This window comes from Aphelocoma coerulescens, chromosome 3, assembly GCF_041296385.1.
Source record: "Aphelocoma coerulescens isolate FSJ_1873_10779 chromosome 3, UR_Acoe_1.0, whole genome shotgun sequence".
In the NCBI taxonomy this organism is placed as follows: Eukaryota; Metazoa; Chordata; class Aves; order Passeriformes; family Corvidae; genus Aphelocoma; species Aphelocoma coerulescens.
The window spans coordinates 95,898,431-95,914,681 of NC_091016.1; the positions used below are offsets into that span (position 1 = coordinate 95,898,431).

The window sequence follows — 16,251 nt, forward strand, 5'->3', positions numbered from 1 at the left end:
CCGCACACCATCCGCGCACATCCCCGCGGGAGCGGCCCCGACCCGCCGGCACCGCCCGCGGCTGCAGGCCACGCAGGGAGATGGTTTGGGCACTTTTACAGCAAGAAGCAACAACAAAAGGATTGAAAGTGACTAATACCTCTTAGCGCACCATTTACCTTTCCTCAAACCCCCTTTCTCCCCTCCCGCTGTCCCTTAGGCCAGAGTCCCCGCGGACCGAGCGCTGCCCTGTCTCTGCCTCCCGGCCCCGGGAGGGAAAGACAGGCAAACCCTTCTCGGGAGCAAGAGGTGAGGACAGCTCTTCATCACCCCGATTCCCCCTTCCTGCCCCCCGGCGGCTGCGCTCAGCCCCGGGACGGGGCCGCGGGACTGCCGGCTCCCGCCACTTCTGCCCCCCGGCGAAGTGCCTGTCCCCGTCACCAGCGGAGGCGGCGGCAGAGTCCGCGGGGCGGGGAGCGCGGGCGGGCCGGCAGCTGCGGCGGGGCGGCCACGTGACGTCACCCGGCGCCGGGGCGGTTGCCGCGGTGACGCGATCCCGCCCCGCTTTAAGCGCCGCCTCGGCGGGGCGGCCGCGCTCCCGCTGACGGAAGCGAAGATGGCCGCGGCAGCGTCTGACCTGCTGACGGGATGGTGCCTCTTCGGCCTGGCGCTGCTGGTGAGAGGCGGCTCTCCCGCCCTGTGGCGGCCCCCTCACGCATTCCTTCCCCTCCCCTTCCCTGGGCCGGCTGCTACTCCTTCCTCGGCCGCTCGCTGTTGCTGTGCTGGGCGTCCCGCCCGGTCTCCTCGCCCGTGCCCCTGAGCCTGCCCCGGCCGCGAGCGCTTCCCTGTGGCTCCCGCGGGTGCCTCGGCGGTGGTGCCGCAGGGCAGAGCAGAGCCCGGAGCTGTCAGCGGGGGCTGCCTTGCCCTCCTGCCCGGCCAGCCGCGCTGCTTGTTTGTATTTTCGCATGTTCCGTGTGTGAGCGCTGGTGCTGTTGCTCAAGCTGCTCTTAAGGAAAGGGGTGACTTGTGTTGTGTGGGCAGTATAACGCTAGTGCTGCGTGTTCAGGTAGAAGGTGTGTTGATGTTGTGCCGGTCATCTGCAGGGGTCTAACATCAGTACCTACTTGCTGACATTGTTATTATACAACTCATAAGTATTTTTCCCTGTGTATTTCAGGTAATTTTAATTTTTTGCTGGGTTTATGTGCGCAAGTATCAGAGTCGGCGGGAAAGTGAAGTGATTTCTACCATAACAGCAATTTTTGCGTTGGCCGTTGCTCTTATCACATCTGCGCTCCTGCCAGTGGACATATTTTTGGTTTCATACATGAAAAACCAAAATGGTACATTTAAGGTATGGACTTCCAAACGTGTCAATTGCCTCTTCAAAATAAGCACTTGTGTTGCAAAGGGATGCTCCTGGGTTGTCAAAGTGTTTGAAGCCAGTACTAATACCTGTTTTAGTGACTTGAGTTTTCTCAAAGCTGGGTAGTAGTACTGTGCATAAAACACTCATGTCTCATATTTGAACTGGATTTCAGTTTTCACTTCTGTTCTTTCTCAGATATTCTGCTCATTTCCAAATGCTTGTTCCTTCTGTTCACATAAGAGTGAATGTACTGTCCTGAAGATATAAACAAATGGCTTAACTGTTGCTTTTTAGCACATTTTAGTGGGGCATTGTAGAATAAAACTTGTAGTACTTTTAGTGAAAAATACTGTATTGCTAATTTGTAATTTAGGATTATTTTAATTGTCTTTTTTGTCAGCAAAAAAGTTGGTATTGAAACATTTAAAGATTTACTGTGTTAATCTACCTATCATGTAAAGCCTGAATTAATAAGCATACTTTTGAAAGAGAGAAAGCTGCAGAAACCCTTGGGGGAGGGAAGTACAGTAGTATCTCTCCTTGGCTGATAAAGCCTTAACTGAACTACTATATTTATAAACTGTAGGGGGTTGCTGTGCAAAATGAATTCCTAATGAGATGAGTACTTGCTGTCATCTGCTCTAATCATTTCTGTAAGAGATCTTCCCAATTCTTCAAATATTATCTTAATTTTCAAGAAGAGTTCTTGAAGGTATTGACCTGGTATCTTTGTGAGGACACTGTGAGTAACAACAGATCAAACTGGAGCATGTAGCTAACTTGAATAACAACATACTTTGGTTTGGAGCCTAACTGGCTCTATAGTAAAAGTTATGATCCTGAAACAAATGATAGTGTGGGAGAAAAATAGATGCCTGCATACTAGACTGTATTCTCTTCCAGCCCTACTTCCAAAGGAAGACATAGGTCTTGCCAGATCAGTGTAATGCTTCAAAACTAGCTTGCAGCTAATGCAGTGCTTTTTGGCTGGTGCTTATATAAATGCAAGTCGTGAGAAGACTTTAGAATTGACCTGTGATGTGACTTTTGTCATCTTTATTGCTCTGACATAATGCAGAATAAATTAAGCCATTATTCTGAAAAATTTGTGTTTTCAGACCTTGCTTGTTTGTAATTATAGTAGATATAGAAGATGGAAGAGACCTTTCATTTGTCAGGGTTCTAACAATTTAATGAAAATAATATTTAATAATTTAATGAAATTGGGTCTGACTATCTAGAGAAATAACCATGATGCAACTAGATCCAGCTGAAAAATGCACATCTAAGCAGAATTTCCTGTTGCAAAGGACACATGTTTTGCTAATGTATGCTTTCCCTGGTTTGAGACAAACCTGTGAGAAGAGCACATCAGAGGTGGTCATGCAATCACTACAGTTTTTTAATTAAGGAAATACAACTACTAGAAGGAAAATTACTAATAGTACTGTTTTTCATGGGCTAGAATTCCTTGTTAATGGACACATGCTGTGATATGGTGAGGTGGGTAGATTTTATTTAAAAACTGTACTGAGAGCAAACTTTCATGCTTGTGGTACAGACTTCTTCTGTAAAGTACCTTTTTGCCTCTGCTTCTGAGGCTTATTTGTCCTGCTTAGTTCCTAATGTATACATATACTTCTCATGGCTTGTTGAAATAAAGTTGCTCTATACTGCCTTGCAGAAGCATTCTTCTGCATCTTTTAAGTTTCAGCTGAATTGAGTTTCTGGCTTTGCAGCAATAACGAGATGTATTGACATTAATGCATTTGATCCAAACAGGTGTTGAAATTATGGTATAGAAGTTTTAATGTGGCCTTCAAAGTTGAGTGAATCTGAAATCAGTCAGAACCTATAGGTAAACACAGATTTATTGAATTGGTAATTTCAGTTTAGGAGTAATGTTGAGGTAGGAGGCTGACAACATCTTAAAATGAGGTGCATGGTGGCCTCTACAGGGCTGGGAGTGGGACTCAGTGATCCTGATGGGTTCCTTCCAGCTCAGCTTTTTCTATGATTCTTAGGTCTTCGTGAATTGTTCAGGCTTTTAAACTGTCCTTGGTAGCACGTGCTTTTTTCCTGCTACCGCTTCACAAGTAGGATAGACTGAATTGTGTTTCGATTATTTCCTGGAGATTACTGGTCTTTCTGTGGACCACTCTTTCAAACCCAACACTTCTATAACTGATGCTGGGGTCTCAGGGACTATGATTCTGGCAAGAAACCTTCATTGCTTTGGATGGGCAGAGTGAGTTAAGTCTTTAGTCTTCTCAATGACTTTTTGAGGCAGATCCAGGTAGCAGATGTGGATAATATTCTCTGTAGATAAATTAGTAGTTCATCAAAAAACCTTCCAACTGGATGATTTCAGAGCTGATGCCAAAAGAGTAGTGGCAGTTACCCAAATTCTAAGTAAAAATTTTTTCATCTAGCTGTACTCTTTTCCTCTACCTCCCAGCTGTAATTCCTGGTATCAATGTTAAGAGTGATGAGAAACAAGGGTGCTCAACTTAAGAGAGGTACTATATGTGAACTTTTAGTTCATTTTTAATGTATCTGACCCTACTGTCAACTTGTAGATATACCTGGGGATTTACAAGATGAATAAGCTTGTAGCAAACTTAGGGAGAAGTGTGTTATACTAACAGCAGAATTGAAATTGAAGGCTTTGATGGTTCAAAGTTCTCATTGTGAATTGTGTCTGTGTTTGGTGACAAGGGAATGTGTACAAGGATTGGCTGAACTGTGATACCCAAGCAGAGTATCTTTCTCTGAAGGCTGTGAAAATGCTGCTTTCTGGAGGAATTGACTTTAAAGGATTGTGTAGCCCTTTTCCATCATGTGTTCTGAAGTGCTTTCCTTGACAGGGGCTGTATGCTGTGTGCCTTGGTCAGCCTTTGTTAACTTGACGTTTTGTCCATTTCAACAGGATTGTTAAGATGCTGTTTATACATCTTTCAATTACTACAAGTTATTCTTTATGGTAAACAAATGGCTTATAGCATTTGGTACATAATGGTGTATTTCACTGTATTTTGAGACTTATCAAATATTATCTTAAAGTTTTTATACTGAGTGAATTGGGCAGGTTTGGTATTGGCAAGTTTTGCACAGTAGTTACACAGTAGAACTCACTGCAACACCTTTTCTGGAGGGTGGGATTACTTTGATTCATAGTATTGTTAAGTAGGAAAGGAGGCTTACAGTTTTAATACTAAAAAAACTTGAGTATTACCTTGTAAGTGAAGTCCTGATAGTGTTCACCAGCACCACTTTTAGCTCAAAGGTTTTGGCTGTTAGCATTGTCAGTGCTTTAGTTTGTTTCAAAGGACTTCAAATACATCCAGTTACATCTCATCTGTTTGATCCAAAAACTTGTTGGACTTACAACAAGCACATAGGAACAGAAGACCTCACCATAGCTTAGAAATGTAATATTGCTGCTGGAACCCAAGATCTCTAGGTCTGACCTACAAGTGCCATAAATACTTAAAGCATAGCTGATGCTGTCTTCCAGCAGGAAGACTGCTGGAAACAAGGATGCTCGTATCATTGTTCTGTCTTTTTTTCTACTGTTGCTTTAGTAGAAGGCTAAAACAACAGTAGATGAAGAGAAGGTGATGAAACCTTTTCTCTTTGAAGTGTATGGATTCTTGCTACTATATGAACTTAAAAGCCAGTGGCATTTCTTTCAGTCTGGTTAAGACTAAATGTGTCACAAGCCTTGGGTTTCTACACGAGCTGTTAAAAGCCAGTTGTCTTAATGATTCAAGGAGTAGCATCTGCTTAATGGGAGATACTTTTTGCAGGCCCTTCTCTTAAGGAGGGTGAGAGGGAGCAACTCATTATGTAGATGCTCAGAATACAAAACCACTAGAAATACCCAGGGTTTTTATTTTAGAAAGGTGTTAACTGAGAAGTCGTTTTTGACTGAGACCATGCCTCCTTCCTGAGTACTAATTACTACTTATGAAGTAATATTTGGTCAAAACATTGATGGTGGGCAAGTGGGGCTGAGATGTGCATGTATTTGGATGCTACTTTCCATCTGGCAGTCAATATCCTGGCACTGTCCCATTTTGGAGGTTACAGGCTGGAAGATGTAGGATCTGGATATGAAATCTCTTTGTATCTAACCATGCTACAACTTGGTGTCCAATTTTTCATACTGAATCTTCCTTTCATTGCCTAAGCTTTGGGAGAGGCTAATCAGAAGAATGAATGCTTCATCTGCATTTGATGAAACATCACAGATACTGAAACTGGTAATGTTGTGTAACTTTAACCTCTATTAAGGTACATTTGCTGAGAATGGGAGCTAGCTTCACTGGATACTCATGAAACTCTTGAAGGGTCCAGCAGTGGCAGTAGAAACGTCAAATTTAATGGGGACAAAAGAAGCAGTTTCCTGGCTGATCCCTCACTAAAAAGGGTGGAAAGTCAGATTAACTTGCAGTGGTTTTATTTGGGGAAGTTACCTGTACAGTTTGAATAGTACTGTTCTGTTGAAGTATGTTAATGCGAGTCACTAACTGGACAGAGTTGCTGGGAGAAAGACTCTGCCCAATGATTTCTGGGGGAGTAAGTGTTCTTCATGACTAATTTTCTATGAACAGAATGATAAAATTAATCTTCTAAGGGAGCTTTGCTTTGGATTTAGCATTTAGATAGACTTAGGTTCTTAAGCTGCTTTTTTTATATCTTTACTTACATAGCAACATTTTACTAGCATATATATTTTTTTACAATTGTTTTTGTGACTTATGTTCAGAAATACTTAAGCATAGTAGTTGAATACAGGTCGTCATACTCATTGCACCTATCCTTGCAATTTGTGGCTTCCCTTATCTCTCAGTACAATGCATTCTTACAGGTATTTTAAAGGTGATACATGCTTGCTAAACTGCATGGAGCAGAATGAAGTATAGCAGAACAGTGCAGAGTGCCTGAATTCTGCAGGTCCTAAGAGAATTTGTGATCCCATTTTGACACCTTAAACTGTTTGTTGAAGACAGTATGAATTTTCACCTTCCTAGTTTATTGTGCTTCTAAGCTATTTGCTGTATATACTGTAAGTTTGGATTGTAATGGATGGAAAAGACTATCTAGAGGCTGTCCAGATGAGTTCTCAGCTGAGTCCTGGATGTGCTAGTTGAGTAAATTTCTATACCTAGCAGCTTGGTATGTCATCAGAGATGCTGTGACTTGTCAGAACTCTGATACTCAGTAGGGAGCAGTGCTTGCTTTTGACAAGACAGTGCTGCTGTCAGTAGCCTTTGAAACAGCTCAGATGAACTGGTTACTGCCTTTGAGTTGCTGATGGTGTGTGCATATGGATAATTTGCCAGTTAGAATAAAGTGTTTTGCTTTTTAGTTTGTTTAAATGTGGGGCTTTGGCAGCTGACTGAAAGCTGCCATAATAATTATGATATACCAGTAAATTGGCTTGCATTACATATTCTTCTTGTGCAGAGTAATGCAAAGTTTGTATGCTGAGGCAGATGTAAGTAATGGTGAAATGCACACATTTGCAATTTGAGTTTGTTTAGCGTAGTATAGCAGCTCAATATTTTAATGTTGTGTAGTGTATGTTTCCTAGTATACTACTCTGGTCCTGTATGCAACTTAATTTAAAAAACAAAATGAAAGGCAGTTACAATGTTTAAAGTGCTATGTCTGTATTGTGTTAAAAGTGCTTTTCTGTAGCTGAAGGAGAAGCAGGTCTTGGGCAGCTAAGCCCTGTTGTATTTCCATTACTAGCTGCCTCTTGTGTACAGTGGCTGTGCCTCTTAAACATTGGGTCTCACTCTCGCTTTCCTTGCTTTTTTTTGGTTTTTGTGCATTTTAAATGTCTCCATTGCTTATAGGAGAGACTTTTTACCAATAGCTACTTGGAATCAAATAATGCAAACAGTCCAGTTCAGTTTTGTTTTTCCCTTAGGCTTGATTAAAGTAAGCATTTTCTTAATATTTAACATGAGGCAATTTAAATGTTCTGTATGTGTTCTTTACTTATTGCAATCAAATTCTTTTGTGGCATATTTTAATACAAATGCCTAGAAATTTTTTGTGAAAATGGTGTTGGGTGTGAGCCTGACAGTCTCCTAAGACTGAGCTTATTGTGTACCTGGCAGATACTTCAGGTGTTGCTTCTGCCCCTTCTGCTAAAATATTTTTCATCCTTTCTTTTTGCTGATTTGATGTCAAAATGGATGTGTATTTTTCTACTCAAATTCCAGCTGGATGATAATCTAATTTATTTCATACAGTGAATTTTAAAAGCTTAATGTGAACTGATCTACTGGAAGTCTTAATATAGTAACAAAAAGGAGGGTGGTGCTGATTTTCTGAGATAGTAGAAAAAGTGTTTGTGGTATGTCATCAAGCTCATATTCCAGATGACTTTATGCAGTTCTGAGAGAACTGATGTAGGTTGAAAAATGTAACAGCTTTAAACTGAAAGAGCGTAGATTTAGGTATAAAGAAGAAATTTATGGTGAGGTTGATGGTCCTCTGGAACAGGTTGCCCAGAGGAGTTGTGGATGCCTGTCACTGGAAGCATTCCAAGATGAGGTTGAATGGGGCTTTGGGCAACCTGACCTCGGGAAAGGTGTTCCTGCCCATGGCAGGAGGGATTGATTAGGTGATCTTTGAAGGTCCCTTTCAACCCAGACCTTTCTATGATTATCTTCAGAGACTCTTATAAAGATACTGTGGGAATTAGCAGAACGTGTGTGGGAGCTGCCAAAGCTACTTAATGTTCTTTTGGGTCTAAAATCTTCCTTTTATGAAACTGTCCTATGCTTATTCCTGTTTGCCCAGTGATGTTCACTGTTGCTAGCACTGCAGCATGTAATTCTTTAGAAATAGTGTTTTTATCTCTCCCTCTGTTGTTTTTTTTTTTTTTTTTTTTTTTTTTTTATGGTTGATTCTCATGTAGTCTTCTTTTCTTACATTTGATAATAAATGCTTCTATCCTTTATTGCTAGGTCTGGGCTGATGCTAATGTTTCAAGGCAAATTGAAGACACTGTACTTTATGGATATTACAGTAAGTATTTTAACTTTTTTTTTCAAGTAATAGGACCTTTAAGTGAAGGCATGAAATTTTTAGAGGTTATACTGGATTATCCCTTCTTGGTTAAACATGAGTCTTACACTTGATGCCCTTCCGAGAATATTTTTCCATCTTCAAGAGCCCCCTAAAAATGTAAATATACTGAAGGCCAGTTCATGGAAAGGCTAATGGTTTCTGTTATATAATCTATGGTTAACATGTTTCCTGTGTGTGTATTTAGTAGTCCCTTAAGGGAAACACATGGTTTTGCTGTAACTTTTATGGCACTTAACATATGCAGGGGTGTGAAACTTGTCTACCATGTATAAAGTTCATGCAACCATGAGTGTAACACTTCTAAGTGTTCAGATTCAGCAACTACCCTGTTCCAAGTAACAGTTACTGTGAAGGAGCATAAAGGAGTTGATTCCAGAGTGGTAATCCTAAATAGAACGGAAATTAAAAAAAGTGACTAAAATAAAATAACTGTTCACCAAACTTCTGCATAGTCTTAGATCAGTTTTTAATTGTCCTTATGGAACTTATGGGAAGTTTTACTACTAACGGGTATATGTAAGAGGTAGCTATAGAAGAGGGCTTAGCACAGTTTGAGTGAAATGCTTGTCTCAGTTAATGGTGCAAACTTAGAGGTGGTTGTCTGCTTTTGGTCACATTTCCAAAGACTTGAATTTTTTTCCTTGGAATATTATGGCTCTTTTTAATATATTTTTTAAATCAGGAAATGCTTTTAAATAGTGGACTTGTTTTGTTAAATTACAGATTAATTATTGCCTGCCAGTGATAGTGACAAACTAGAATAGGCTTCACTCAGCATAAAAATGAATATAGTCAAAAGTAGTAAGAAAATTTCTCTGTTTTCAAAAAGTAACTTTTAACACAGAGATTCTTTGCTATGTAATGGTTGAATTGATTTGTATTTCCTTTCTATTCTTTGTAGTTTGCCAAGGTCTTGTTTAATAGACCAAATATTTCATAGTTCGTAAGGTGGAAAAGTCTTCAAGCTCTTCTGTGGACCATTTGCTATAGATTTGCGATTGATTGATGAATTTCTGTAAGGTGTTTTGGGCTAGCTGAATGTTTTGGTAAATCTTGAACTAATTTTTTGAAAAAGATTTAAACTTAAATTTGGAAAACTGCTTTTGTTTTTGGCCTGTCTGGACATGTCTACTAGAAATACTGTAGGACAAATGTCTTATTTCGTAGCATATCCTCCAGATGGTGGTAGAGGTTTAAAGATGGTTTTAAAAGCATTTTTCTCTTGCCATCTTAATTTGAGTAGGTACACTTTTTCATAACTAGTTTTGTAACTAGAGCTATGTTGAACAATAATAGTAACTTATTTTTCAGAAGTCTCCATCAATCATATATAAAACCCCAGTGCCTCTCCTACATCATCTAATCCTCTGCTGCTGTTGCCCAGCATAGTGACATAACAGCTGAGAAGGAGGAAGTTAACTCTTCCATTGTAATATTACTCCTTTTTTTCGTATCTTCTTAGGAAAGTATTTGATCTTGGCTTTTTTTTTTTTTAAATGAACAGGATGAGCAGAAGTGAAGCATCCTTTTGTACTTAAGAACATGAATACCAGTATTTTCTTGTGTCTCCTGAAAATGAGGAGATAACTATATAGAGCTTACTTGACTCCTGTAGTTGTATTGACAACTTATGGTATTAATAATTGGTGCACTTAGGTCATTGTCCTTCAATCCAAGTCACTTGTAATTGTAGCAAGAATGTGGAGACTGTGATTTAACTGATGTTTTAGAGTTTAGAGAATCATTACTTTGCTACTTACATTGCTTTTTACTGATAAAGCTGTAACTGAATATAGAAAAGCTTTTTTGTTTTTTCCATAGCTGTTAGCCCCCACAAAATATGTTCTGTTTCTCAAAGCTGGTTTCTTGGCTAGACTGATACAAAAGTAGAATGAGTTTGTGTTGGTAGAATGGTAAATGAGGTACCTCTGAGGGAAGCTTGAAATAATTCTACCTTGAAGTGGGATTTCAGTAGCCTAAAAGCTTTTCTTAGGAAACCAGTCTAATAATTGCTTTGAAGCCATAGTGGCTTAGTGTGTTACTACTTCTAAAACCCAACTGTAATAGAACATGCTTCACAGTTCTTTAGTGATTGAACACTGATCAATGGTTGGCAAATACTTTGAAAAAGCAGTTTGTTTGTTTTGTTTGTTTGGAAGGAAAACTCTTTTCAGAAAGTTTTATAATTGGAAACTGTCCAACACACATTGCTTTGTGTCACAAAGAATGAGGTTGAAACAATTGATGGCAACCTGGTGGTTCTGTAGTTCTTCCTCTAGTGAGTAAATACTACCTGTTGGAGTCACCTTGATGTTCAGTGTCCTTTGATGAAATTTTGTGCATGGTGAAAGGATGTTATTGGTAGATTCTAATCTTCCTGTGAGATAGACCAAGATCTTGACCTGCATGTGTTAGGGGACTCCCAACTACAGTGTGGCAAGGACTGTCTGCTGAATTTTATGGTATCTCTTCATATATGCTTTGAAGCCTATGCTAAACTTTAGATTTTCCATTTCCTTTTAAGTCAGCAATAATATGGTGATTCCTAGGTTAAAGTTTCTGAGTAAGCCTTTTGGATAAATTCTAAGTGGTATTACTTGGATGATTTTTACATGAAGTTTTGTCTGCTTACTGCAAATGTTTGATAAGTCATTGACATTGAGTCACTGACACAAAAATTTGGTCTTTTTTTTTAATTGCAAGTAATTAATTGCAAGTCAAACGTGACTTCATGTTTTCATGGTCTGGTTCTAGGAGAAGCTATTCTAAGTACTATGAGAGATCCATAGCTGTACTTGAGAAATACTGTGGAGTTACATCTACAGAGACTCTCCTAATTAGCATAATTTTTCTGGAAGCAATGTGGTAGAACATAAATTGAAAGTCTGTCAGCATTGAAACTTACTTTGGTGAACTGCTTCAAACAAGTGCCTGACTTGAATTTTTTACTGTTTTGTATTCCTTAACTTCCGCTTGGGAATACAACAGAGATCTTCTTCCAGTCTTGAAGAAAACTTCCTTTAAAACATTTTTCATGGATTGTAAGAATAATATATTTGGGAAGAAAGACTGGTTGTAAATTTCTTGATGTAGCTTCTGACTTTTCAGCGAAAAAAATGAGGGAATATATAACAAGTCATTGTTTTAAGCAACTTAGTAATTTTGATGTTATGTAATGCACTAGTATATGATACCATCTGGAAAAGCAAGTTTTGTTTGATGAGAGACTTCTGATCGTATAATATTCTTGAGCCTCCTATAGCCTCTTTAAAGGATTTGAGGGAATATTGATCTTGGACACTCAGCTTTGAAACCTTTCCAGTTGTTTTAGAAGGAAAAAAAAAAAAAAAACAAGTCAAAACACAATAAAGGGACCATTGCCATTATTACTTGAAAGCTACTGTGAGGTGTAACTTTCTCATACTTAAGGTGTCTTTATATTGATGTGGTGCAAATCAGCAGAATGAATAACTTGAGATAAGAGTTGTCTCTAAGGAACAACTTCACAACAGACAAACCTTACAAAGAAGTTCTTGCTGAGGAACTTCTGTGGCAGGAAACACTGTTGTAGTGGCCCTATAGTGAAGCTTTTGTCCAGTGGTAGTGCTTCAAGCCTCTGATACAACCCAGAAAAATATTTTGAAACAAAAGTTGAACCTCTGAATTTGAACAAAGAGCAGTCCCTGAAAGCTGAGACAATGTGTTAAGCCACAAGGTCACAGGGGAGTTAGGGGGAAGGGAGTATCTTTGTCACTCTGTTGACTGGCTGTTTGCTGCTGCAAGACCTTTGCTTTTGAAGGTTAGCTTTTCAGGGAATAAACAGCCCTTTTATTGGGTACGACAGCAGGCGACTTGTCCTCAGGTAACTAAGTTGTACAACCTCATGAAAAGTGCTGCATTTCCTTTTTCATATGTTCTGAAAATTAAAATTCAAAAACTAGATGATCTGTTTCCTGTCTCTTTGATAGGAACTTGGGCAAATCTGTTAAAGTGACATGGAACCTAGAATATGCCGAGTTGGAAAGGACCTATCAGGATCCTTGAGTCCAGCTCCTGGCCTTGTGCAAAACACCCAAAGAATCAGACCATGTACCTGAGAGAATTGTCCTGAGAACACTTCTTGAACTGTCAGGTTTGGTGCTGTGACCACTGCCCTGGGGAGGTTGCTCCAGTGCCCAACCACCCTCTGGTAAAAAACCTTTTCCTGATACCCAATCTAAACCTCCCCTGACACAGCTTCAGGCCATTCCCTTGGGTTCTATCACTGGTCACCAGAGAGAAGAGATCAGTGTCTGCCCTTCCTCTTCCCCTCATGAGGAAGTTGTTACTGCGGTGAGGTCTCCTTTCAGTCTCCTCCAGCCTTGTACAGACCTGCTGACCTCAGCCACTCCTCATCTGCCTTCTTTAGTATAATAGCAAACGTGATCTTTTGCTTCAACTATGTGAGTTATAAATCTAATTTTCAATTCTAACTAAAAAAATATTCACAGGCAGTTTAAAACCACCTGATCTATAAACAAAAAGGTCTGATTTGGAATGATTTTGCTTGGGAAAAGCAAATCCAAAGCTGCCTTATTTTCTGTGCTAGTCCTGTAAAATTACTATGGCAACCAAGTTTTTCAAAAGAGCAAGTTACAATTGCAAAAGCTCGCAAGTGTAGATTGGAGTTTATACTACTGCATGTTTATAATGCATGCAATACTCGAAGATCTGTTTAATCTGTGATTCTCTAGCAGTTTAGTGGCAACAGATAACGTATTTAAAGGTTGGATCTTGCAGTTTTTTCCCAACCTTAATGATTCTGTGTAAGTAGATTTACTCATACAGTTCATAGATAGTCTCTTTAATCAATGTGTTCCTTCCTTTGGAAGAAACATGGATCACAGTCCCATTATGTAATGAGCTAAGGGCATAACTTATCAGTAAGGTATGCTGAATTCAGTGTAGTATAACATGGAAGTGAGGATTTTTCTGTGCTTGTGGTGACCTCTATGGGCTGATTATTCTGATCTTGGACTAACGATGCATGTAACTTGCCTAATTTACTGGCCTATTGTGGTGTGGATTTAGGACTAGTGTAAAAAGATCATAGATTAAAGAGGCTTGATCTCTGAAAGCATCCACAATATTGAGGTACTATGACTACTTTCTAGTAGTCTAGCAGTAGTTCTACTGCTCTAGAATGCCTAGGAAGGCTTGTTTTTAGAGTTAGAAGTTTCAAGGTACTTTACAGCCCTGAATGTTACGCTCTTGGCAAATGTGAGCATTCATGAACTGAGAACTTGGTTCTCTTCTTGCATTGCCATACTAACTCAGCACTCTAAACAGTAGATACCTTTAACACTTTTAAATATTTTCCAAAAATTAAGTTCTATTTAGACATAATTACTGATTCACATTTAGATTCTAGGTGTTGATACTTTATATGGCTTCTATACCAACTTCAGGAGAAAATGCTAAGGTGGATTTCTTTGGAGCACGTAGGCACTCTAAGGAGTATGCTAGCCAAGATAAGATGTCACAAACTTAAGTCAGGAATGAGTGTATTAATGGAAAGGTGTTAGTTATTTATATATATATGGAAAGGTGTTAATTAGTCATGCAAAATGAGGCAAAGGTGAAAAATAGCCAAAGATCACAGGACTTGTGGTCCTGAGTATTTTTACTTACTCCTTCAAAGGTGTGGTTTTGTGCTGGCACAAGCAGTCTTGGTTGTATAGCAATTCTGACATTTTGAGGGCTTAGTAAACTCTTCCGAGATACTTTTCTTTTGGGGTGCAAATACTGTAATATACTGCTTTGCAGTTTTTAGTTTCCTAATGGACTTCTGAAATGTTCACAGTATAAGAGAATATGAAGTATTAAAAGATTTTCCTAAATAATTGTATTCTAAAGCATGTTTGACTTACAATACAGAGAGCTGAAGGTGTAAACTTGAAATTCTTCATGTGAATTTGTCTTTTGTCTTCATAGCACTGGCAAATCAGTCCAATTGATTTTGACCAGCTCTCTTAATGTCTTCAAAACTTGACAGTATTTGTAAAGACATGTGTTAAACCTTTCTCTTTCTTATGATCAGCTGTGCATCAAAGTGACATGACAGTATGACTGTTTTGGCTTAGTGGCTGCTTAGTTAAATATCTGTTGCAATCTCCAATTAGTCCTTCCTCTAAAAAGGGAGCGTGAAGTGATGATACTATATTGCTACAGCTTTTTGTTTTGTGAATTGAGGTCATCAGTAACAACCATGTCTTTCATCCACAATGTACTTACATTAATAGTAGAATCTGATATTGAGTCCAGTGATCAAAATAGCTTTAAATTAGTTTCATTTTATATATGTTTTTTTCTTGAACAACCTGTTATTGGGTGGCTTAGCTTGCTTTTATTCACGATGCTTTAAGCTAGTGTTCTAGTGTTGTATATCATCTGCATACAGTTGATTACTTTTAGTCTTTTGTTATTGCTGAATTGAAGATGGATCTGAAATCCTTAGTCTGAAAGGGTTAACTTAATCAAGTCCTGTGGTGATGCGAGGTTTTTATTGTATTTTTGTTTTCTGTACCCCAGTGGTTCATCCCTACCTTCCCCGCTCCTATTCCCAGTTGGTTTGCCGCAGACCCAAGCTGCTCCCCCGGTGCTCCCTATATGGTTGTCCTCCTCCCCTTGTTCTGGCTCTTTCTCTGTCAATCACCCAAACCCCTCCTGTTGTTCCCGAAGGTTCGGTGTCCATCACCTGAGCCCTCCCTAATTATCTTTATGGCCCCCGTCAGTCCCCTGAGATCCTGCCCCCTCGTATACCTCTCCTCTTGGAAATCCCCTAAACTTTGACGCCCCATTGGGGCATGTGACCCCTCTCCCTCTGCCCACCAAGACCATTGGACCAGATGTGAGTCCATCCCTTCAGCGTCCCTCCCTCCTAATCTGCTTATTGGTCCCTGGTTGGTGTATTCCCCTTGTTCACCTCCCCTTTGTAAGGCATGGGCGCGCTGCAGGCGGGACTTGTCCTCTGTGGATACCATCCAATGAAGTTGGATTACCTCCTGGGGCGAGCCTCCTCGCTGCTTTTTATCTCTCCCTTCGCTGGGGGCTGCTGACTGCTACAGTGTCTGGAGCCGGCGCTCCGCAGGGTAGAGCAGAGGCTTCAGAGGAGCAGCTTTAAAGCTCCGTGCCTGCGGCTGCTCCCCACTCCTGTCACACACCGCTGGAGCCAGCCCGGGCAGTGGACAGCAGCGGGCACTGCGACAAAGTCCTTTGGCGCTCGCAAACCAGTAATAGTCTGTATGCTGCCTAGTGAATTTTAGTAACTTTTCAATACTTGAAATTAAGAGCTAGAATGAGAGGAAATGAATGTTTTACTCTTTCCTTTGAATTACTATGCAGTAAATGAAGTGCCAATGTAACTTAATTTAATTAAATTTTTCCTCCTAGGTCTGTACTCAATCATTCTGTTCTGCGTCTTTCTGTGGATTCCCTTTGTCTATTTCTATTACGAAGAGAAGGAAGAGGATGATGGCAACACATGCTCAGTAAGTTTACTCTAGCAAATGCACCAAGCATTGAAAAGGCAGATGAATATAGCCAAAAAAATGAAAGCAAAAATGATTTTTTTAACTTAGAAATGGTATTAACATTGTAGTATTTGTCTATTACTGTAGTCCCATAAAAATCCTGGAGCAGCTCTTAGTAAGACATAGTCTGACATTGCCTAGTCTGAATGTTGTGGTCTTGCATGAAGTGAAATTTTAGTGAGATAAGTAATTAATGTCCATATTTTCATGAATTCTTTA

At 39.8% G+C, this 16,251-nt stretch overlaps 1 protein-coding gene across 1 annotated transcript in view; it reads left to right on the forward strand.

Annotated features, from left to right (window-relative positions):
• Positions 1 to 550: 550 nt before the first annotated feature.
• Positions 551 to 16,251, forward strand: part of LMBRD1 (LMBR1 domain containing 1) — a 72,881-nt gene continuing 57,180 nt past the window's right edge. Inside the window, exons 1-4 of the mRNA XM_069011350.1 lie at positions 551 to 655; positions 1,157 to 1,333; positions 8,338 to 8,398; positions 15,893 to 15,990. Coding sequence (XP_068867451.1) covers positions 596 to 655; positions 1,157 to 1,333; positions 8,338 to 8,398; positions 15,893 to 15,990 — 396 coding nt within the window. The 5' untranslated portion in view covers positions 551 to 595. The remainder of the gene's footprint in view (positions 656 to 1,156; positions 1,334 to 8,337; positions 8,399 to 15,892; positions 15,991 to 16,251) is intronic.